A 24,656-nucleotide genomic window follows, 5' to 3' on the forward strand; every position below is an offset into this window, starting at 1 on the left:
TCTGGGGAGATGACTGGGATACTTGATGTGATAAAACCAAAATGCAAGGCAGCTTCTCAACCTGTTCCCTTCTGTCTAAGAAGGCAGTGTGTGCGTACATTAGTGTGTATGGATTTGCCTGTACTTTTGAAGGAAATTATGCAAGGATAAATAACAAGCCGATGAAAATGACTTCCCTTGGAGGAAAGGTGTGCAGGATCAGGGATAGAAAGTAGATGTTTTTGTAATGTACCTTATTTTGACTTTGCAACCATGTAAATGTTTTATGTAATTAAAAAAAAATCATTCACTAAAAACTGAAAACAGATTGAAAACATGAAACAGGCCCAGTGTTCTATCAGATGAGTGTGAGTGTCCCACACAGAGAAAATAATTACTTCAGGAGTGACTTTTAAAGCTCAGTCTTTGGTCCATACATTCATAATGGGAAATACTTAAATTGATATTTGAAACCTTTGCAGGTATACTCTAAGAGCCGCAATTTTCAGGATATGAGATCAGGGGGAATATTTAAAGAATTTAAGTAAAGACTGTATAATCTTCAGCTTAAGTAGGAAGTATCAATATAAACTCATTCTTTATCTTTAAGAAGGAAACGTTTCCTAGTTCTGTACTTTGAAAAGGATCAAGAGTAAAGACAACCCAGTAGTATGGAATATCCTTGGTGCTCAGACTGGGAACCCTTAAATACCTTTCCCACTACAAGGAACCTCGTACTCAGATAAATAGCTGACCCCAGGCCTAGCGCGGGAAGCTTTCATAATGGGACATGTCGACATGCCAGAAAGCAAGGAAACTGGGATGGAGTCAAAACGATGGCAGAGTCAAAGATGGGGTAGTTTGAGAATCACAAAGAACAGCTACAGAGGACTGCAGTCAAACCGGTGACAGATACTCCATGAGTCCAGGATGATCCTCCAAACAAGAAAACCCACAAAATCAATCTGTCCCCCTTTCAAAGTTGCCAGGGCACCACTTCAGTACTCTGTAAAATAAAGGGAAAGAATCCAACTTTGATGCTGCCTTTCTAGGACAAATTGTACTTGAAGATAATCAAAGAGCTGATGAAAGAAAATTGTTAATCATGAAGAAATCACAGCTAATAAATGCCAAAGGAATAAAGAATTGGAAAATCAGCATTTTGGGGGCACCTGGGTGGCTCAGTCAAGTCAGTTAAGTGTCTGACTCTTGATTCCAGCTCAGGTTGAGCCCTGTATCCAGCTCTGCACTGAGAGCACAGAGCCTGCTTGGATTCCCTCTCTGCCTCTCCTTCTGCCCTTCCCCTGCCTGCACTCTCTCTATTTCTCTCAAAATAAATAAACTTTAAAAAAAATCAGCGGGTGTTTGGGTGGCTTAGTCGGTTAAGTGTCCGACTTTAGCTCAGGTCATGATCTCATGGTTCACAAGTTTGAGCCCCATGTTGGACTCGGTGCTCACAGCTCAGAGCCTGGAGCCTGCTTCAAATTGTGTCTCCCTTTCTCTCTGCCCCTCCCCCACTCATGCTCTGTCTGTCTCTCTCTCTCTCAAAAATAAACATTAAAAATTTTTTTAAATAAACTTAAAAATATAATCATTTTGGTAGTCCTGAAGAGACAGTGGAGCAAGGCAGGAGTCGTCTGTGGTTGCTTCAGCCATCACATTACAGGTTGATGGCAAGCTTTCTCATGGATGACACTGTCTTAAATGGAGGAAATAGGGACATGAAGAAGGAAATTAAGCAGTTTGAGACCTTTATCATGTTGTGATGTGTCTGGGCTGGAGAAGTGACACAAAACAGTGACTCCCAAAGCCTGCCCACAGAGAACTCGAGTGCCTCCTCAAGAGGGGGTCCCATTCTTTCCATGTGTCAAAAGGGTGGATCCGGTCTACCGTAGTCATCCCCACAGAATCCATTCCCTCACCTTCCGGATAAATGTGGCTATTCTAGTGGTCTGAAGGGGAAGACTGTTGCTTTGAACATGAGGAAGTGTCAAGTTATATTTATGTATTGTTAATTTTTTTTAATGCGACAAATTTACTAGCGTTTACTGTGTGGGTCGATAGTAGGCATTGTGTAGTTGAGGTATAAATCTGCACATGTATTACAGGTGCACTAGATGGTGCTCTGCTGGTAAGTTGCAAAATGGAAAGTGTGGCTCCGCAGAAATAGTGTTCCACTTGTAGAAGTCTGTTGTCTTTCCAGTCCGGCTGTTGTGTGACCAGATTTAGCAGTGTTCGGGCACGTGTGGAGTGCAGAGGGAGGCTGGGGAAGCTGGTCAGAAAGGACCCAGAGGAGGATAAAAAAAGAAAAGTCACCATTGCTGACATGTCTGGAGGATCAGTGACCTGAGGTTGTCCTGACCAGAGCGCTTTTGCTTTTAAACATTCAGAGCACACGTCTTGCTTTAAAGCAGCTTCTATTTCTGCTCTAACTCATCTCCTCCCTAAATTGGTGGAGTTTTTACAAGTTGAAAAACCTGATTTTTCTTGTTTGCCCCAGATCTCAGAATTTCATGGAAACTGTTCTCTTTGTGTATTCGGTTTGCATTAGGGCATTTTTGTGCGTGTCATCAAAGACCATTCTGGACGCCTCCCTGAGTGGCTTCTACACGGACCAACTGAGTGGTCAGACAACACTGAGTCCTTTCGGCTACATGTACTGAGTGATGATTTTTTCCAAGAAGCTGCAAAGTCTGGTGGTTCCTCCCTCACGGCGGGCCCCTCGTGCTTGCACTCACCTCTTGTCCACGCTCCAGGTGGCCTGTGGGCTGGGCACTAAGGCCATCTCTTGCCCCACAGTGAGATCTTGAGAGCTCAACTTGGTTTGGGCTATTCCTGATCAGAGACTACAGTGCCCTCCCTATGCCCTTCTCTCTCCACCTCCGTACCCCTCCCTGGATGCTGGCCCCAGTCCCCCTCACAGCCCGCTGGTCTCTGAAGATGCCCCCCCAGATGCCTCCTCACTCTTGCTTCCTTCAAATCACTCTGAGAGCAAAACTGTATTTTTTTTTCCTTGAAGAGTCTATTTAAAAGACTTCCCCTATCATCCCAGTTAAATTGAAGACAAAGGTAACCCAATTTCAAAAACAGAAAAGGCCTCCCCTGATGGAAAAAGGCCCCCCATACCCTAATATAAGCATTATTTTATTTTTCGTAGGTATATTTTTACGTAGTTTTAAATACATAATGAAATTCTGTATCTCCTTTTTTCCCCCTTCACTTAAGAGATCATAATATTTTTCAAGGTTCTGCTTTTAAAATCACAATTTCCAAGGCTGTTTTATAGTCCATCAAGTGACTAGCTCCTAATTTGTACCTATTTGGGGAAACTTTTGTTGTTTCTTGTTGAAAATTAACTACTTTCTCTGGGCTTGACAGGGACTTGGCTTGACCCTATATTTAGGCATTATTTCAGTCAGCAGTCTGTGCTCTAAGGTACATACTGCTTTTTCTAAACTCCTAAAGGCTGTCTTTTATTTTTCTCAGTTCCTGACAAGGTGTATTGTACCTCAGTAAATGAATGCAAGCCATTTTCCCGTCCCATTTCCAAGAGAAAATAAAGCCCTGAAGTTGACGACTTATACCTGGAGTTACCCGTACTTGGATAGCTGTCATTACCTGCATGACACCCTCTTCCACAGCTTCATCTGACTTATGTAAAAACATCATCAGTGGTGAAACATCTTTATCTGAGTTGTGTTTCTTCCTCCCCTTCCCTGGAGACGATAGCTGAAAGTAGAAATAGCAGTGATGACCAGATTCCTCACCCCCAGTCTCAGGCAAGTTTGTCCCAGACATCCCATCATTGGAAAATTTCAGTAACATCCAACTGTCCGCTGAACAACCTCACCGTTCATGTCACCATCAGAGAACATTTTCTGTTCCCTACACAAAATCCGTTTGTATTGGTTTATTTTTAATTAATTAGTGAATTAATGTTTTGAGAGCCTGCAACATTTCGGCTGTCATTCACAATCTGAAGACACCAATTTGGCTTCTGGGTGCTCACATTGTGCACTTGCAGTCAGGGCTGGGGAGTATTCAGCATTTCTCCATACATGTAGAAGTTTGGGGCAGAAAAGACAGGGAGCTGTCATGGAGTTAAGTGAAGAGGAGGCTGGGATTCTGGAGGCATTAGTTGAGAGCCTTCCCATTTCACCTCCACCCCTCTCCTTTCTTTACACCATCTGGCCTGTCTCATGCTGTTCACCTCCTCTTGGCTTTTATGCATCTTCCAGGGTTTCACGTTTTCTCTGACATGCACATTGCGTGTGTGTTCCTGGGTCTGGAAGCCCCTAGCCCTTACCCCCAACACATACACCCTTGCTTATCCTTCAGGGAAGCGTCCTGTCCTCCAGAAAACCTTCTCTCCCTGAGCCAGGCACTGCTGCTCTACGATTCTTGCACCTGTGTTCCAGCCCCAATTCCTACCTTGTGAGCCCCATAAGCGTACTCACTGCTTAGTCCTCCATACCTAAAGTGGTAAACATCACTGGTGATAAATAATTGTTGAATGAAGAATAAAAAGACTCCCATTTTCCCCAACTACAGAATGGCACTAATGAAAACATAAGTTAGATCATGACACCAAGATGCTCACAAAGACATGGCATCTTACTGTAGGGAAAGACCAGTCATCCCAGTGGCCTCAAGGCACCAGTACCTGTCTGGCCTTGTCTCTTACTCCATGTCTTCTTCCTCACTGCTCTGTAGCCCCCTACCCTGTGCCTTAGGTGGGCCAGGCACGCTTCTACCCCTGGACCCTTGGATTAGCTATTCCATCTTCCGAACATTCTTCCTTTAGACTTCTATGTCTCTTTCTTGAGGTTTTTAACTCAAATGTCACTGCAGTAAGACCAACCCTGAGTCCCCCTCTTTTAAATACAACTTCTTTTTCGCCCCATTTCCTGTGCCCCTTCCCTGCTTTATTTTCCATGTATTACCAGGCAACATTTATGCTTCACTTTTTTTTTTTTTTTTTTTTTCCCTGCCCTGGAATCTGAGACATATAATAGAGCTTTTTGTCTGTTTGGTTCATTGCTGAAACTCCCAATACCTTGAAGAATCCTGGCTTCTGGTAGGCATTTATAAAATAGTAATTGAGTTAAATTAAATTGAACAATATTGCCTGTTCCGTTTTAGTCCATGCAACAAGGTAAGGAAGAGTGAGATGTGTTATACAAACTTAAAATTACAGAAGCTTCTCTGTTGAAACTGCATTGTACACCTGAAACTAATGTAACATTGCATGCCAGTGATACCTCCCCCTCCAAAATAGGTTAAAAAAAAAAAAAAAAAAAAAAAAAAAAAAAAACAAAAACCTTACAAAAGTTTCTTAGGGCCAGTGGCTTCGAGTTGCTCTCTTTTCTTCCCATGGAATTTGTTCATGTGGTTGGGATTTCCAGAGTTCATTTCATACTCTTCTTGTCGTTGACATTCTAACTCTGAATTTCTCCCAGAATTTGGGGCTCACGGTCACGTTTATTTGCATGATCCAGTTGAAATAGTGGCTTGTAGACCAAAAAATTCTGCCTGACAAAACAGGACTTAAAGAAATGAGCCACTTTCCCTTCTTGCAAATGATAAACCTGTTGGCTTCAGCTGAGATCAGTTGCTTCCATATACAATTTTATTTTTAGGGCCTGACAAGCCAAAGAGTTGTTTGTGATTCAAACTGCCTTTTGGCCTTTGACTTCGATCAGGAGGACTCTTGTCTTTTATTTCTGTGCAGACCGGTGAGTGATAGCATCAGGCTTACAGTTCCTTTGTCTGAGTCTCAGCCTTCAGGAGCGATGTTCTTCTGAGGAGTCCATTCCCTCCTAAATTGCTTTTTGACACTTGAGAAATTTGCTCTCCTGTGCCTTTGTCAACAGTTCAGGTGCCCATCATTTCAGCCCAGCTGTACATAATAGTTTCCCTAGCTTGCATCCTGACCTCTCCTCTCTCTCCCTCTCCCTCTCCCTCTCCCGCTCTCGCTCTCACTCTCTCTTTCTTTCTTTCTTTCTTTCTTTCTTTCTTTCTCTCTCTGAGCTCATCATCACCACCATTTGAAGAAATTCAGTTTTGGTAAAATTTGAAGTATAACATCACTAGCTGTGTAGTTTTTTTTTAAAAGCAGGTAACTTCTGGGGTGATGTGACTGCATTTTTCAGTAAAGTTTTTTCTATGATGCCAGTTACATCATCAGGATCTGCACCAACATTCTGAATGGCAGTCAGTATTCTTACCCTCTTTGTTAACAAAGTCTTCAAATATACAAAAAGAGTGAAAGAAGTGTACAAAAGAAACCCATGGCCTAGACTCCACAATTAACAGTTTTCTTTACTTGTTCTGTGACCTATCAATCCATATGTCTCCCTTCTCTCTATTCATCAGTCCGCACTTTTTTTTTTTTTTTTTTTTTGATGCATAAAAGAAAATCCATAGGTGTTCAGCATATCATTAACTAGACTGGTCACCAAACCAATTGTTTTTCTTTTTTTTTTTTTTTTATTTTTTTATTTTATTTTTTATTTTTTTTTAATTTTTTTTTTTCAATGTTTGTTTTTTTTTTTATTTATTTTTGGGACAGAGAGAGACAGAGCATGAACGGGGGAGGGGCAGAGAGAGAGGGAGACACAGAATCGGAAACAGGCTCCAGGCTCCGAGCCATCAGCCCAGAGCCTGATGCGGGGCTCTAACTCACGGACCGCGAGATCGTGACCTGGCTGAAGTCGGACGCTTAACCGACTGCGCCACCCAGGCGCCCCTGTTTTTCTTTTTTTATCTGTAACATTGCATTATTTTACTCTTTGTGTCCCCAAATGAATGTAAGCTCAGTAAAGGGAGCTTCATTTATGCTGGTTTTATTCACTGGTCTATGCTCAATTCTGCCCAAGTTGTTTTCTGGCTCATAGTGAGTACTCAACAAATGTGCTGCTGATGAATGAGTTGATAGTACTTAGAAACCTGTGATATTAAAATTTTACAACTCTGCATCACTCATTTGTTTCCCTTCTTCCCACCGTCAACTTTGTGACCTAGATTCAAAGATAAGTTAGTTTATCAATTAAAAAAATATTTATTGAACACCTGTCAGTAGGCATGAACTAGGTTCTGGAATAGAGTGATAAGCCGCCGTGGCAAATGGTTAATTCCACGAAGAACAGGCTTTAGTTTTGGAACTTTTGTGCAAAGAGCCTGGTGCTGGGAATAGTTTAGGCATGACCTCTGATGTTTGTTAATGTAGATCAACCTACAAGAGTCTGTCACACCAGTTAATTAAGCATTCCCCGTTGACTTAGTCGTGTGTGCTAAAGATATTTGCTCAATTCCTACTATGCTCTGGGAGTCGGCATAAGACATGGTTCAGCCTCAAAGAGCATGCACTCTGTCATGGGAGATATTAACGTGTGAACGGGGCTGTAAGTCTTCCTGGACTAAGAGGAGGGCTACTTACCTCAGTGTCAGGAAGTTAAGGAATCCGTCAACTAGGAGGTGGAGGGAGCTGAGCCTTCAAGGGAGGAGGAGGTAAAAGACACACCAGACATGTGCCAGCACAAGACAAGATGGAGAACATGCATTGCAAACCCCAAGTAGGTCATCAGAGAGCAGAAGTATCAGAGGGTGACCTGAAATGAAGCTGGGATGACAGGTAGATTGGCCCGTGCTTCATCTGGAAGGCGGTGAAGATTTTTAGCCAGAAACTGCCACAGTTACATGATTGTTGCAAAGAATATTGTGTTATTACAGATGATGTATTGGAACAGGGAGCAGGGAAGGAGGAAGGGCAAAGCTGACGGTACAGAGACCACTCAGAAATCCACTGCAGAAGTTAGAAGAGCGAGGGACACCTGGGTGGCTCGGTCAGTTGAGTGTCCAACTCTTGATTTTGGCTCAGGTCATGGTCCCAGGGTTGTGGGATCGAGCCCCGCATTGGGCTCCATGCTGAGCGCAGAGCCTGCTTAAAATTCCTCTCTCCCTCTCTCCTGCTCTGCCCCCTCTGTCCTGCTTGCTTGTGTGTGCTCTCTCTCTCTCTAAAAAGAAATAAAGAGCTACAAGAGTGTGATCATCTACAATACTAGTTGATTTCAAGTTGGAAACATCCTAAACATCTTGTAGGATGTATTAGTCTGGATTTCTGTCTTGTCAACTTGGTCACAAGGGTTCGTTGGCTCTTGTCCCTGGGAATTGTTGAAACCAGCTTTAGGTTGAGCTGGATTTGGGCTTGGAGGATATCTTTATTTTCTCCCTCTCTTGGCTTTGCCTTTCTCTGGATTCACTGGCTTCATTCTCACATGGGCACACAGATAACATCTGCAGCTCTAGACTTCCACCGTGTCTGCTTGGTGATTGAAGTAGCTGACTTGTCTTGGAGCAGCTGTGATACGTGGGACTTGGATCACACACCTATCTTTTAAAATGAGCCATAGTCACGTAGAGTCTTCTGTATTATGTGTCTATCCTTGGAGGCATGGGGCATGGAGACAGCCAAGGGGTCAGGACTGGCGGCACTCCAACCACCTAAATAAAACAGAATTGCATGACTTGGGGTAAGTGTGGTTCTATAAAGCGATCTGGCAGACCAGAACCATGGGGCATCCCAGCTGATGGAAAGAGTTCATGCCCTGAAATACTATACTAATTTAACAATCAGTGATGAGCTGTGGGTATTAACCCACAAAGATGCCTATGGTGCATTTGCAAGTGAGTAAGAGTAGGTATAGTAAGATCCAGTTTTGATTTTAGGATAAAAAAAGTCATAAGTATAGGGGAAAAATCCACCAATGGTAGTTATTTCTAGGTGGTAAGGTGATGGATGGCATCTTTTATTCTTACATCTTTTTCTGTGGTTTACAGTAGAAAGTTTTACACAGAGGCTATGTCTCTGTTATAATCAGGAAAACCTAAATAGTCATTTCGACGAGGCCAAAACAAAACAAAAAACTTCCCTGTTACAGAAGTCCTGACAAGAATCAAGGTCAGAACTAAGAGTGGTGCAGAGGAGGAAGAGGGTTGAGATTTTCGAGCAAGTGAACATCATCAGGACTTGGTAAGGGCTGAGGGAAGAGCCCAGGGTGGGTCTGTAGTTTCTGCCCTTGGCGACCTGCTGGTGTGGGAGTCCCCAACGCGGAAGCACCAGCTGTGGTTAAAGGCCAGCACAGCAACTTTTAAAACGAATATTTGCACATTTTAGTGCAAGTGCTTAGGACTTAGTGGTGGAAAGACAGACTTCAGAGATGTAGGCACTGAAAGAAGGGTCGATTTGACTGAATACAGTTTTTTTAAGGTTATTTATTTGAGAGAGAGTGTGCTCACGCACACACATAAGTGGGCTAAGGGCGGAGAGAGAGAGAATCCCAAACGGATTCCCGAAACAGATTCAGCACCAAGCCCAATGTGGGGCTCAAACTAACAAACGAGGAGATCATGACTTGAGCTGAAATCAAGAGTTGGGTGCTTTAACCAACTGAGCCCCTGACCAAATAAAATTCTTGAATTAAATTTGAAATGAGGATGTTGTTTATTATTGCTTGGTAGGAATAAATGCCTCATTTATTAAGTAGTTGGCAAACTGTGAGGGCAGAGACTCCTCTTGGTGTTGTCGTCTCTCAACACCTCGCATTTAACCTGGTTTTTTACAGAGTGCTCTAAAATGGTTGTTGTTGAATGAATTATCAAGCTAACCTCCCCATAGTTCTTAGAAGAAATCATCGCTGTGATCTGCTTAGGAAGCCCATCAGGCTGATTTGTAATCATTTGTAAATAGGTGTTTCCAAAGTACTTAAAATAATGCTTTTCTTAAAAAAAGAAAATACTTGTTCTGAGTTATTTTAAGGCCACTGTTAATGTTTAGCAAATCCCCTTCTGTTTGTCACATGTAAAAAATCAGCTTGGTCCCACAAATATGTAGCATAAGTCACTCAAGAAACTGGGGTAATCTTAGCTACATTTTTTCCCCTTGGGTCTTTTCGTGTGTATTTTGGTCTACCTTGTAGCATTATTTTCCTCAGAAGCGTGTTTACCACTGTAGACAGAGCCCAGAAAATAAAATATTTGGACCACGAGGCTGTATGTTAAAATGTTTTAAGGAGCTTGGGCTCTGAGACCAGCTGGTGTGGCTCTGAATCCCAATGTGTAATTTCCTTGCGTGCAGACTTGGGTAGTTGAAGTATCTCCCCCCATTTTCTCATGTGTACAAACAAGTTAAAAGATTGTCATGAAGATGAAATGAAACAGTCACTGTAAAGCACTTAGCACAGGACACCGCACATAGACAGTACTCAAATCTTAGCCATTTAAAACAAAGTCACATTTGTTCACCACCTGGGATGAGTAATTTCCAAAAGTGCAGGATTTCCTGTATCCCACTTATGACGAAAAGTTTTTTTAACATTTATTTATTTGCGTGTGTGAGAGAGAGAGAGTGTGAGAGAGATAGAGTGTGAAGAGGGGAGGGGCGGAGAGAGAGGGAGACACAGAATCTGAAGCAGGCTCCAGGCTCTGAGCTGACAGCACAGAGCCCAATGCGGGGCTCGAACCCACGAACCAGATCATGACCTGAGCTGAAGTCGGATGCTCAACCAACTGAGCCACCCCGGTGCCCCTATGATGAAATTTTTAAAATTTACCTTGACATGTAAATACTTTCTCTTTGAAACCCTCCCACCACAGCTAAATTCTCTATTCCCATCTTCAGGCAGAGCAAAAGACAAAGCTTGGGATGAAGTTGGATCTCCACAGAAAGGTCATTTCGGAGAGCTTCAGTCTCTCTTGATGACTTTTGACTTATTATTAACTGATTTTAGGAATATGTGTGTTGAGACCATGGCCCTCAGGGACGATGTCACCAGGCAGGTACCCAGCTGCTGGCCAGCTCCTTGGAAGGGAGCCACATCAGGGCCTGTAGCTACTTCTGAATCACCGGCTAGGCAGGTTGCAGCTGCATGACCCCTCCTGGCCCCCTTGCCCGGTGTCCTGTGGCAGGTTCGGCGTTCCCTGGGAAGATTCATGGGAGGTCTGACCAGCGCCAGTGAAATGTGGCCGTGCCATTGATAGGTGCAGCCTTGAGTCTTCTCCACGGTCCTTACCAGCGCTTACAGGCCGCCCATCCCCAGCTAACACCTCCAGACCAGAGAGAGGAGTCAAAATAAAGGGTTGGCGTGAAAACTCAGAGAAGAGCATGTCTCTGTAATTGTTCATACAATGTCAAAATTGATTTAGTACCAAATGACAGTCGTAAAGCAGTCGTAAAGAGCCCACTGTTTCTCACAAGTTTTTTAAATAGGTTGTTGGCTCTCTCACCCTCACTGTTTAAGCCATAAGCTATGGGAATTTTTGACGCAAAAATACATACATGTATGAGTTATTCTTTTCTTTTTTGGGCTTTGATGATTTTATTTTTGACTCTACCTTAGTATGTTATATTTTTTCACCTTTTGAGTTGTTTCAGATGATAGATTCAAAATTCACTCTTTTAATGAAGTGCCCATATAGGGACTGGATAACTGAATTTCAGAGAAGATTACATAAAGCATGGAGGTTTAGTCACCATATACATTTTCTGAAGGTAAAAAACACAGACTCAAAGTTTAGACAGTTTTTATTTCAGAATTTTGACAGCTAGAAGTTTCACAAAGAGATGTTTTAAGCTGCATTACTGACCTTTTGAATGTGCTGTGCTCTCTTCCCCACCCTCATCCTCCTTCAAAGCCCCTCACCACCAGCTCCTCAAAGAGAAAGAAAAGGCAACCATTGCCCCTTGTTGACAGTAGAATTTATTCACTCATTTACTTTCCAGCCAACTGCAGCCGTTGCCGTCGCCTCTGGGCACTTGTTCAAGAACACAGAAATGAAATAACAGATTGGCCAGACCGAACACAACTCCCCAGTCACAACCCTATTATCTCCTCATTCTGTCACCCCCATTAGGCAGAAGCCTGGGAGACTAGATGGTGATAACACAGTATTTACGCAGCTCGTTCATGTCCACAGTTCACGGCTTTCCGCTGGCGTTCCCTCATTCGTCTGTGTGCGGGGCAGAGGAGAGTGAGGCCTGGGGCTTTAGGTTCCTAGGTCTTTGCACAGGCCTCCCCCTGCCCATTGTAAAGGGTTTCTGTGCAGGTCCCCTGCCTGGGAAAGAGCTCCTGCAGCCTGAGGAAACCGGAGTAAGACAAGGGGGCCAACCGGCTCCGTGTGCTTAACCACCTCCCTGGGGAAGGAGTGTGATCAAAGCCATACGTACCCCGCATTGTGTGGATTTGCCTGAATATTAAGTGTCTCTCCATTTAGGGTATTTATAGCCGCTCTATTCAGGTCAGAATCAAGCAGAGCAGTTGCTTTATTTAATATTATGGGGCCTCTGCAGGGTCATTTCCTGAAAAACACATTTCTCTGGGCAGAATGTGTAGCAGAGGAGGGTCTCTGTTTCGACTACAGAGAATTGTTTTCTGATTGTTGCCTTCCAGTGAAATTCCTCTTAAAACGATAGGCACAAGAGACCAGTGTTGGAGGGAGGTGTGGGGTTGCTTCCCCACTGGATCAAGTGTTGAACTAGAGAAGTTTGAGAACTCATGTGAAAAGTGATCCAGAGGAAGATGCCTTGCTCTTCCAAGATAGTCTGTCTTGTAGACGAGACACTGCTCCTTGTGGTGGTTGGCTTCTCAGGGTGGCTTACATCCCAGTAAGTTTCACCTTTCTTTCTGTCTTCATTCCCTCCATCTGTTCAGTGTAGTTCCATAAGGACATCTCCCGTTAGTGAGTAATTCTTAGGGGAGGCGTTGATTGGTTTGGCCCCCAGCTCCCTTTTTACCCAGCTGGCATGAGATCACATGGCATGGGGCTGCCAACAGTGGCCTCACCCCTATGAGAACCCTTGATTCAACCCTGCTCTGGCCATTTGTTGGTAAAGCCAGGAAGGCAACATTTCTGTCAGGAGATAGCGGGCCTTGTGCTAAGGAAATAGGAAGGAGGAGAGCACACAGCAGAATGCTTTTCAGACAGATGTATTTTATAGGCGGGGGTGGCGGGAGAAAAAGGCAGGATTTGGTTCAGGTTAATCCATTCTGGAGAGAATTCTTATGTGAAGGTTCTGCTAGGAATATGTGGGAGTAGGTAATCCCCTGCCTCCCCCTTCCCAGGTTAAGAAATAGAACAGGGTAAAATGAAAACATCTAATTATGTGCAAGATGGTTTATCTCAAATTTGTGATTGTTGCTTCTTCTTGCTGATTAAATCCTAACTGCCCTGTCCTTTCCTTTCCACATCAGCTCATACCCCAGACAACAGCTTTCTGGGATTTGTGGTTGAGCAGCATCTAAACTCCAGCGATATCCACCACATTAACGAAATCAAAAGGCAGAACCAGTCCCTTGTGTATGGCAAAGTGGATAGCTTCTGGAAGGTGAGTCGGTCTGTGTGTGTGTGTCTCTCTCTCTGCCTCTGAAAAGAAGCTTGTTGGGTAATTTAATTTAACTTTGATCCAGGGAGTAATCAAGCCAAGTGCCCAGGGCTTAATGGGATCTGCTTAGAAGTGAACAAGACTATGCAAGGATTTGGCGGTTCAGCATGTGGGTATCTAATAAAGGCTGTATCTGCTCGTTTGCACAGTGGCTGCACAGAAAACCCCTCCACTCTTTGTTGGAAGTGACATGTTACAGCTTCTTTCACATCCTGTACTTGCTTCTAAAAGCGAGGGTCCTGCAAGGGCTGGATATCTTTCTGGAGCAAGGCATTGCACGGAGAGCTCCCGTACCAGGTGACTCTGCCTGTGCCTTTTGGGACATGGTGTGTGAAGCTAGAGCAGTGCTCTCTGCCTGGGGGAGTGCAGTGGTCTTCTCATGCCCTCTTAGCTGTGGGCAGCACCAACTACCCGGGAAGGGAAAACACCTGCCAGGGCTGACTACAGGCACTTTCCTCTGAGGGATCTCGGGCGAGGCCACATCCTTGGCTATAGCCTGAGCCAGGTTTTCCAAAATCACTGGACCTGGGGACCTCCTGGATGATTTCCAGAGTCCATCTGGGAGAGGTACAATAGGAGAGGAGCTGGACGAGAGAGTGTGATCTGTTGACATGACTTCCAAACCTTTTTATATGCAAAGTCTTCCTGTGTATGCCACTGCCATAATTTTGATTGAGGACATGTTTGTATAGGACACAACAGTCTCCAGAACTTCAAAACATGACTCTTCCTAAACATAAAAGCTATCACTTTCCAGAATGATCAGGGACTGTGGTCTCTTGTTGTGTCTCTTGTATTGAGGAAGTTGGAAATCTGACCACTGAGTGAGCACAAGTGGTGTATGGGGTAAAGAACTCCCTGCTGTTGATTTTCTGACCCCATGTTCAGAAAAGGAAACGCCTTGCTGTCCTCTCTTCAGTTCTCTGATGCTAATGATACCAAAGGGACAGTTAAATCAGCCTATTTCCAGGGAAACTGATTTAATTCCAGGTAACTGTCTTTGCTGTAAACAACTAGAATTCTCCCTTAGTTTAGTACTGTGATCCTCATCGGGGGACACTTTCACCCCCAAGGGACACTTGGCAGTGTCTGGAGACCATTTTGGTTGCCGTGACTGAGGGAGGTGCCATTGGCTTCTGGGAGATAGAGGTCAGGGATGCTGCTGACAGGGCACAGGACAGCCCCACAACAGAATTACCCGGCACAAAATATCAGCAGTGCTGAGGCTAAGAAACCTGAGCTGGTAAATAAGATTTATTTCTTACATCCATTATTTCGCATTTTCTCCTCTTGAGTAAAATAAAATCACGCAAGACTAAATGGTTATTTAAGACGTTCCCATGCACTTAGACATCTTTGCTTCCTTTGCATCAAAACCTGCCCTGTGTCAGCAGTTTTCAGCTGACTTTCAGCCAAAGAGGTTAAAAAGGACACTTTGGGTGTTGTCATTCTCAGCTCAGTTGTGAAGTGAGTGAATCATGGCACTGGGTTTAGGAAGACATGGGCTCTTTAAAAAAAAAGCGTCACTCCTTTCTCTCCTCCACACCTGCTCAAAGGAAATAGTTTGCATGTCTTTTGCAATTGACCTTGCAATTATATCACTTCTGTTTTGGAACCAAGTGCAGCTTCCTTTTAGGTGCCTCTGGCAGTTTTTCAGTTTCCCTAGAAAAACAAAATAATACATTTGTTCTGAAAGCTTTTTGATCACCTTTTTTGGGATAAAGGAATATTTGACTCTAAAAGAATGATTTTGTTGATGCCAGTCAGAATCCCAGAAGTGTTAGCTGTGTTGGCCCAAGGGATTTGTGGCATGATTTGGAAATCCTTCTGAAACTCCACAAATGACCCAACCTTCCTCTTACTATGAGTCATCCAAGTATTAAAAATGGGTGAGTGGCAGTGTGTCTAAATTAGTCTTCGAATACCTCAAATCTGGGATGTTAACTTCACTTTTATAGATTATTGCCCAATGCTCTTTCTTTTTAATGTTTATGTATTTTGAAGGGGGGCGAGGAGGGAGGGAGGCGGGTGGGTGGGTGGGAGCGGGGAGGGGTGGAGAGAGAATCCCAAGCAGGTCTACGCTGTCAGTGCAGAACCTGTCACAGGGTTTGATCTCATGAACTATGAGATTATGACCTGAGCCGAAATCAAGAATCAGATGCTCAACCATCGAAGGCCACCCAGGCACCCCTATTGCCCAGTATTCTTGGATGAGAAAAGGCCCAAAAGATGAAAAATGTGGTGAGGTTTTTACATCAATTCAGGACATCTCAAACTTTTGAACACAATACAGTGTGTGAGAATTGTTACTTTTAACAAGACATCCCCGTCCTCATAGTGGCTAGTGAGTGTGCACAGAATACAGACGTACCTTAAGTGTGATGTTAGTGCATCCACATTTCCAGGGTTGCATTCATCACTGCCTTTAGCCTGCAGGAAGTATTATATATTGTTTTTCCTAATCCATGCCCAGTCTCTCCCCACCCAATCTCCTTTGTTTCTAATCTCTTTGGGAAGAGGGGTGACCTGTGTCCTGGGAGGCTGAGGATTTTAGGGGGGGATGTGGACAGGTACATGTTTGAAGTCAACCATCTCGGGATGTCCTCCTTCTCCCTCAGATTCTAAGACTCACTGAAATTCTGAATATATCTGCTGTGCCTTCAATCCTGTTGTATGTCCTCCCCTCTTTTGAGGGAATCTGCCTAGCTGCTGGGACACTTGAGTGGGGGATGCCACCACATGCCCTCTCCACCCTTGGCTCAATGGCTCAGTGGGTTGTCCTCTGACCCAAGGCAGCCCAGCACACTGGTGTTTGGCAGCCATGATTCTGGCTCAGAAAGCCAAGCTGGACCCAGGAGATTCTTCCCTTGGCATTGGAAAAAAGAGGGGACCATGAGCCACACGGACAGGAATCAAAAGGACATGTCCAGAGTTGTGATCAGGCTGAGGCAGAAGCTTCCCAAGAGTGCAGTAATTAGGAAGTGGGACCGATTTGGAAACAGGATGCTGTTGAGAGAATGATGGAACAGAACCCCAGGGAGGAGAGGTACCACCCTGAGAGAGGTGGGGTGCTCTGGAGGAGCCAGGAAGGAAGAAGAACAGACAGAAACCACCCATGCAATGTGCAGAGAAAGAGAAAGTAGCTGCCAGAGTTCCTCAAAGCTTTTTTTTTTTTTTTTTTTGTAGATCATATATCCCTTTATCACGCTCTGTTCCCTTGCAGTATCCTAAGGGGTTTCTGTTCCTTAGAGTCATATGTAGGATAGCTACTAAATATTTGTCTTCCCTGCGTTGCAAATGCTTATGAAGAAACATAATTTGTTAAATATAGAGGCTAAGAAGGAGTGGGCTACCTCTTAAGCTCCCCCCAGTTCTGCCTGAAATTGATGGCAGACGGACCTGTGGTCTTATCCTGATGTTACGGTACATAGTAGAGAGGTGGGAGGGGACCTTGCTGCCAGAATGCCAAAGGCACCCACTTAGGAAGCATCACTAAGCAGCCAAGACCCTTAGCACCACATGAGACTGCTAACAGCTTAATCCCAAGTACAGATATCTGTCTTAGCCCAGGAACCTATGGGTCTGAGTTCTTGATGTCTTCCTCTGGGGCATCCTCTGATCAATCTGATCACTGGCATCCACTAACACGTGCCTAGAAGAGAAGTCTACCCAGTGTGGTGGCCAGATTCAAGGCCCCTCAACATCCTATTACCAAAGTCATTAGGGAATGAAAATTGGTTGATTTTGTAAAAATAAGACATTTAAAACATTGTGGAAATTAATATTAATTGCTGTCTTGCTTAGCTGTATTATTTATTTCCATATTTCTTTAAAAATACTATCCTGAGGGGCGCTGGGTGGCTCAGTCAGTTAAGCATCCGACTTTGGCTCAAGTCATGATCTCATGGTCCATGAGTTCGAGCCCCGTGTCGGGCTCTGTGCAGACAGTTCAGAGCCTGGAGCCTGCTTCGGATTCTGTGTCTCCCTCTCTCTCTGACCCTCCCCCATTCATGCTCTGTCTCTCTCTGTCTCAAAAATAAATAAACATTAAAAAAATAAAAAATAAATAAAAATAGTATCCTGAGCCTAACTGAATCTTGTATTGATGACGCAGGGTCAGCATTTTACATAGTTGTGATCCCACCTTCGTGTTCTCATTACTTACCGATGTATCATTGCTGTGAAAGTAAGTGTCTTAAAGGTCTTGCTTTGAGCACCTCAGGGGAATAAGCACAGCCTCTGAACAACCAGCCAGGGCAGCTTGTGAGGTAATTAACTGCTTTGAGCCTTAGGTTCCTGGTCTGTGAAATGGGTATGATAACACTACCACATAGAGCAGGGCTTCTGGGATGTACTCTTGCATATGAATCACCCAGCATCTTGTTAAAATGCCCGTTCAGACTCAGACCTTCAGGGCCCCAGGGGTGTTTCTCACAAGCACCCAGGTGCTGTTGATGAAAATGCATTTCAGATAGCATGGCCTTGGGGGTGTTGGGGATTGTGTGAGGTCCCTGGCCCTGACTAGCTGGCCAACCAGTGAATAAATAATTCCTTTTTCCTCTTTCCTTTAGCTTTCCTGCTGTATTTGTCAGGCTGCCAGCTGTCACACTACTTCTCACTACTGTTAGCACCTGATTACAGTGACCTACCCTCCCCCCCCCCCCCATCCACCCAACCCACCCAGTCTCATTTCCCACTAGCACATTTGTGGAACCTGGTCCTTTAGAATGGGGTAAACCTGTGGTAAGCTGTGGGCCCTGAGAGGAAGTGAGAGGCGTGGTGTCATCTGCTGTCCTGCTTTGTAGCATCTGTGCCTGCTGGGCCGTATTGCGTAGTGGTCAAGGACACAGGCTCGAGCCGGATCGCTGGGTTCAAGTTCTGCCTCTTTCATCAGCTGCTTGATCAGGAGCAAGTTCTTAACTTCACTTGGCCTCTTTTCTCAGATGATAATAGGGTTTCTATAGCGATTAAATGACTTCATATTTGCAAAATGCTTGGAACAGGGTTTGGCACACAGTGAGTCCACACAGTGATATTATGAATAGCACTACTGGGCCAGATAGAAGACATAGAGGGAATTGATGGGAGTATAAGATGGAGAATAGAGCCTGTGAGGAACAGGTAAATACAAGACTGTCCAAAGATACTCAGATTCCATTTTTTATAAATACTTTCTCATGTTTATTTATTTCTTTTGAGAGAGAGAAAGAGAGAGGGCACAAGCATGGGAGGGGCAGACAGAGAGAGAGAGAGGGAGAATCCGAAGCAGGCTCCATACTGTCAGTGCAGAGCCCAACGTGTGGCTCGATCTCCTGAACTGTGTGGTCACGACCGGAGCTGAATTCAAGAGCCAGACCCTTAACTGACTGAACCCCCACTTTCCAGTTTTTTTAAACTATGTCAGTGGTTGGCAACCTCTGGCTCTCTAGCCAAATCTGGGCCTCTACCTATTTCTGTAAATAAAGTCTTACTGGAGCACAGCTACACCTGTTTGTTGTCTATGGCTGCTTTTGCACCCAAATGGCAGAGTGGTATAGCTGTGACAGAGACTCTATGACCAGCAAAGCCTAAAATACTTATTATCTGACACATTACAGGAAGTTTTCCAACCCTGAAACTACACCATGTCCCATGTAAACCAAGTCTCTCTTGGTGGACACATTTGGCTAACCGTCCTAGGCATGGATCTCATCAGATGTCTTTTTAGCTTATTCCAGGGGCTCTTGATCATGTTCTGTATGATTGAGGCTGATGGGTAAGCAGCACATGGAAAAACAAAGTGTCAATTTACCAAATTCCCTGTTACTCCATGACAAAGCCTCAGTCCCTGAGCCCGGCATTTCTTAACAGGCATTTCACACAGTCTGCCGCTTATTGGATAACTGTTGCCTTGGTGGTGAAAGAGGATCTCAGCTTAGTGCAGGGTTAACATTTCTCTGAGCCCTCCATAGCCATCACTTAAGGAGGCACTCCCTGATTCCTCATGAGATGGTGAGACAGCGGCAACCCTCTTTCACCATCTTGGTTTATAGATGAGGAACTGATTCAAGGAGGAGGAGGGACTTGGCTAAGGTCCTGTAGCACATGATGTGACAAGTACAGAACCAGGATCAGGGCTCTCTCTGTCTCTCACCTCCCCTCTTGAGCACATGCCTCCTTTGCTTGAGGAGCTTTCCTGTGTCCCTCCCCTGGAAGGTGGTTCCATGTTGAGAGCAGGATTCAGAAGCCAGGAAGCAAGGTTCGCATGAGTGGCTAACATGCACAGCAGGCATCCTGGGCAGAGGCTGGTGTAACAAGTAAAACACTGCTCCTGGTTGCTCGCTACACAAACAGGGAGGCCTGCGATGGCCCTGCAGCCAGTTTTGCAAAGAGTAAGTGATAGACCTTTGTGAGCAATTCAAATTATTACTAGCTCTGGACCCCCAGGGCCTGGCTTACCTGAGCCCTAGCCTGCTCAGCAGCAGCCAAATTCATCTAGTCCCCACTGAATTTGGAAAGCTTCTTTTTATCTAAACATCAATGACCATGTAGTTCTAAAGCATGGTCTAAGACAACACGTAGGCCCATAGCCAGAGGCCTACGAAATTGGGCACTAGGCCATCTAGAAATGTGATGCAAGCTTTGCCTTCTCTGTCCCTAAGTTCCTAGCTTTCTAACTTTGTTTTCTGTGCAGCAGCAGCTGCCAGAGTGATTATTGTATATATATATATTTTTTTTAATGTATATTTTTGAGAGACAGAGAGCAAGTGGGGGAGGGGCAGAGAGAGAGGAAGACACAGAATCCAAAGCAGGCTCCAGGCTTTGAGCTGTAAGCGCAGAGCCCGACCCGGGGCTCGAACTCATGACTGTGAGATCATAACCTGAGACAAAGTCAGATGCTTAACCGACTGAGCCACCCAGGCGTTCCAAGAGTGATTGTTTTAAAAATATAAATGGCATTGTATTACTCCTCTTCTCAAAACCCTCTAGTGGCTTCATTTTAAACTTAGAGCACCTTACATTTATGGTGAAATGCAGTCTCCGTCAAATGGTTTAGTGAGGTTCTCTGCAAGCAAGCCGTGTCTGCTTTTCACCCACTATCTCCCTCAGCTCCCCTAGGCTCTGGCTACATGGAGTCCCACACACCCCTCCCTTCCCCCCGAGGGGCACAGCTGCCGGCTGGAAGGGCTGGCTGCTGCCGGCTCTAGCTTGCCCTAGCCTCCAGGGGCCACCCTGTCACATGCACCCTCAACCAGATGTCATCCCCCCCACCTCTATCACAGCATCCTCTTCCTTCCTTTTCAACAATATTAATCACTTTGTGATCATGTATTTCTTTTTCTGTCAGCCTCTCCTTGTTAGACTCTAAACTCCTTGAGGGCAGAGCTCACTAATGGTGCTTTACCCAGCACAGTGCCTGGCACATAGTAGGTGCTTACTAACTACTGGATGAATGAATCCATCTCCTCTCAATTTCATCTAATTTATCTGATTTATCTGGGAATCTTCACATACAGCTTGGAATGTGTTTCGCTCTGGGCATTGCCCTATGCTCTCTGGTCCCAGGGACACAGGAAGAAGGGATTTGAGGAAACGGAGTGGAGCTACATGGGTGCCGACTCTGCAGCCCCCACAGATGTGTCAGGAGGTTTTCAAAAACCCTGGTGACGTGAGCAGTGAAATGGCCTGGAAGGAGGACATTGCGCGGGGAGGCTGGGGGCCCGGCTCGGGGCCAGCTCGGCCGGCATCTCTGTGATTTGGGGGCAGGCACCCCCAAACATATGCATGGAAGTATTAGGGAAGAGGAATGAATTACTGATCCACACAACATGTGTGTACCTCAAGTTAGTGCTGAGGGCAAGAACTAAACATCAAAAGAATCTACAAGGTTGATTCTACCTATATAAAACTCTGGAAAATGCAGATTGACCTATAGCGACAGAAAGCAGATGGGTAGTTGCCTGGGGAGGGGTGAGAGACAGGCGGGCTCATGTCCACTGTGGTTGATGATGGTGTGATGGGCTCACGGTAGATCTTTATGTCAGCACGTATCAAATCGTATGCTTTAAACATGCGTGGTTTCTTATATGCCCATTATACCTCCGTAGGGCTGTTAAAAAATAAATCCATGTTGGCCAACAGTGACCTGTGGGACAAACCTGGCCTCTGGCCTGCAAACTAAAAATGGTGTTTTTACATTTTGAAAGTCATAAAAAGAAAAACCAAAAAAGCAAAAGAATATGTGACAGATCTTGTATGTTCCCACAAAGTATAAAATGTTTACTGGCTGTCCCTTTGCAGAGCAAGTTTGCTAACCCCTGAGTGAGAATAATAATTATTCCCCTATGTTCTTTGGAGCCCTGGGGACTAGCTACTATGGGAAGTCAGGGGGCAGCCTCACAGTGGCCCCACCTATCACAGCAGCTCTGATTTACCTGTGGCATAGGTTTGGATTCCCAGTAAGACTTCACTGGGGAAAGGGTTTAACTGCTTTAAACAGCCAAACATGTTGAAAGTCTCTAGACTAGTCAACTTCTGAGTCTGAGATAGAATCCCATTCTAAAAACTATATAATTATCTAGCTTACTAATTTGGTTGACTTGGGCTCAGTTTAAATTAATGCAAAATTGGAAATGGGAGTAGTTTGGAAAAATGCCATCTTATTTTGCAATAGGAATTAGCTGCTCTTAGTATATTGTTTTAATGAACCCCCAGGGACCTTTGTAATTAAAGAATGTATTGGAATCCTTGAAGCGAACACAGTTTTATAGGTAGGTTAAACCTTGTCCTGTTTGTTTTTTCTGATTTTTTTTTTTTTGACTAGACTTTTCTTCCCAGATAATGCAGAGATAAACCAGATAAATTTAAACCTACCTTGAGTTAAATGGGTATACATTTTGAAATAATGAAATTGGAATCAGTTCTATTGAGTTTGCTTGAAAATTAATGCGATCATGGTTCTTGCTAAAAAGGTATTCCGAAACATCCTTCTCTCTCCCCAGTTTTATTCCCCATGGGAGAAAGCTTAGGTAGGAAAGATCCTCTGGGGGTACAAGCCTCTCTAGGGCAGACACTCAGCCATCCTCAGTCACTTGTGCATGGGTTTCCTCTCTGGCTCAGTTTCTGGCACATGTTAAAGTGTAGTCATATCACATAGCTTTTCTGCCAAGTTGAAGTACAAGCTTGGAGTTGGGGGGAAGGGAACAGAAAAGAGAAACCAAATGCAAAGAGAGATATCTGAAACAAACCATTGGCTTTTAAGTTCTAAGACTATGGTGCAGGTGACTTAAGGATTGTTCAAGAACAGTGTTGGTTGCGTGCTAACTGTAACCGAACCCCTGGTGCTATCCGCTGTAAACACATCATTGTGCGGTAAGCAAATGAGTGCAGGTTTGAACATCACTTTGGGAACTCAGAGAAACCGTGGGCAGCCTTTTTTCCTGTCTCATCAGCTTTGTGGTCTGTTGTTTCTGTTGCCTGTTTCAGCAAGCTTTTTGCTCTCATCTTAAACCCATTGAGGTTTCCTTGTCCACTGGCAGAGAGAACATATTCTCCTTGCCGTGCTTCTGTTTCAGCCCAGAAACACTGATTAGAGACAGTCTAGAGCAGTTGGAGGAGCCCTGGATGGAAGAGCAGGCACCCAGATTCTAATTTCAGCCACACCACTCCCTGGCCGTGCCTCCTTGCAGTTCATTAGCCCTTGGGTCTTGCTTTCCTCATCTGTAAAATGAGGCAGAGGACTGAATGTTCTCTTGTTTTGCTCCCTAGAGTTCTTATGATTCTATAATCTAAACTCTTTCTTGGCCTTCTCTAATTCCTTCAAGAGCAAGGGCACAGAGAAGATGGCCTACAGGACAACTTTATGGGCCATCAGAAATAGGGCACAGGGATGATAATTGGGCCAGGCCAGGCACAGAGTCCATAAAACCAACTGTCCAAGAAAAGGATGAGGTTGCTGTGACTTAGTGTCCATGTGTGTAAAAGAGATTTAAGGGATTAGTTGACAGTAAGCTCATGTGAGTCAACAGTGTGGGAAGCTGCCAAGAATTGATAATGGACCTTCAGTTGATGCATAACATGTAGAATGAAGGGCCAGTAGTTCCCATCCATTTGAGAGCACCTAGCATCTCCAGTTCCTGCTAATGCTCAGGGTATGTTGGGGCACTTCCTTCCTCTGCTGGGTGAGGCTGGCAGTGCTACAAGCATGGACTGCAGGGCTAGACTGGTGGGGCTCCATCCTGGCTCTACACCGATGAGCTTGTGATTGCAGGCAAGTGCCTTAATCTTCCTATGCTTCTGTTGTCTAATCTATAAAATGAGTGGTAATAATAGCACCTACTGGAGGGTCCCTATGAAGATCACATGAGTTAATAAATGTAAAACTGTTAGTTTTATAGTTCTATAATGCTTGGTATTCATTAACGTCTGTTAGTTTTTGCTGTTACTAATATTATCTAGGCAAATTAGAGCTTTTGGGTTGAAAGGAGTAAAATGTGGGGAGACTCAGAGCCTACTTTATGTAGGCTGATGGAAGAAATGACATGTCTGGCCAAGAAAAAAAGGCTTCACTGAGGCGGGTGGGTGGGTGAGGACTCCAAAGGGATGGCATACAAATAAGGAATCAGATTGTCCTGAATGACCTTCTGAAGGGTGGGAAGTGGACTGCTAGTGAACCTTCTGAGCTTTCAAAGAATAACGGAGGAAGCTTAACTCAACTGCCAGCTCCATCCAAAGATGAGGTGAGCCACCTGAGAAGCCATAACTCCCTGTCATTGTTGGCTGAAGGGACACTGGCAAGGCTTTGAGAGAGGTATCCCTAATTCCAGTAGGACATTGGACTGCCAAAATTGTACCAGTGACTCAGAGGTTCTGTGTTTGTAGAATTCAGGTGGAAAAGGGTAGGAAGACGAGGGACAGGAAGGAGCACTCCAAGGAGGAAGAATTTATTCATGGGCTGACACTATCGAGAAAACATCCTGGGGAGGGGGGTATCTGGGGGGCTCAGTCTGTTAATCGTCCAACTCTTGGTTTCGACTCAGGTCATGGTCTCAGTTCATGAGTTTGAGCCCTGCATTGGGCTCTGTGCTGACAGTGTGGAGCCTGCTTGGGATTCTCTCTTTGCCTCTCCCCTGCTCGCTCTCTATCTCTTTCTCTCTCTCAAAATAAATAAATAAACATTTAAAAAAAAAAAAAAAGGAAAGAAAGAAAACATGTTGGCCAGTTGACTGCTCTTTTGTGAAGGCCCAGCTGTATGCCTAAA

The 24,656-nt window shown here is 44.6% G+C and overlaps 1 protein-coding gene across 3 annotated transcripts in view; it reads left to right on the forward strand.

Annotated features, from left to right (window-relative positions):
• MGAT5 (alpha-1,6-mannosylglycoprotein 6-beta-N-acetylglucosaminyltransferase) overlaps positions 1-24,656 on the forward strand; it is a 338,284-nt gene that overhangs the window by 232,766 nt on the left and 80,862 nt on the right. For all 3 annotated transcript variants that reach the window (XM_042948514.1, XM_042948515.1, XM_042948516.1), the window contains one exon: positions 13,227-13,360. In XM_042948514.1, coding sequence (XP_042804448.1) covers positions 13,227-13,360 — 134 coding nt within the window. The remainder of the gene's footprint in view (positions 1-13,226; positions 13,361-24,656) is intronic.

This window comes from Panthera leo, chromosome C1, assembly GCF_018350215.1.
Source record: "Panthera leo isolate Ple1 chromosome C1, P.leo_Ple1_pat1.1, whole genome shotgun sequence".
NCBI lineage: Eukaryota > Metazoa > Chordata > Mammalia > Carnivora > Felidae > Panthera > Panthera leo.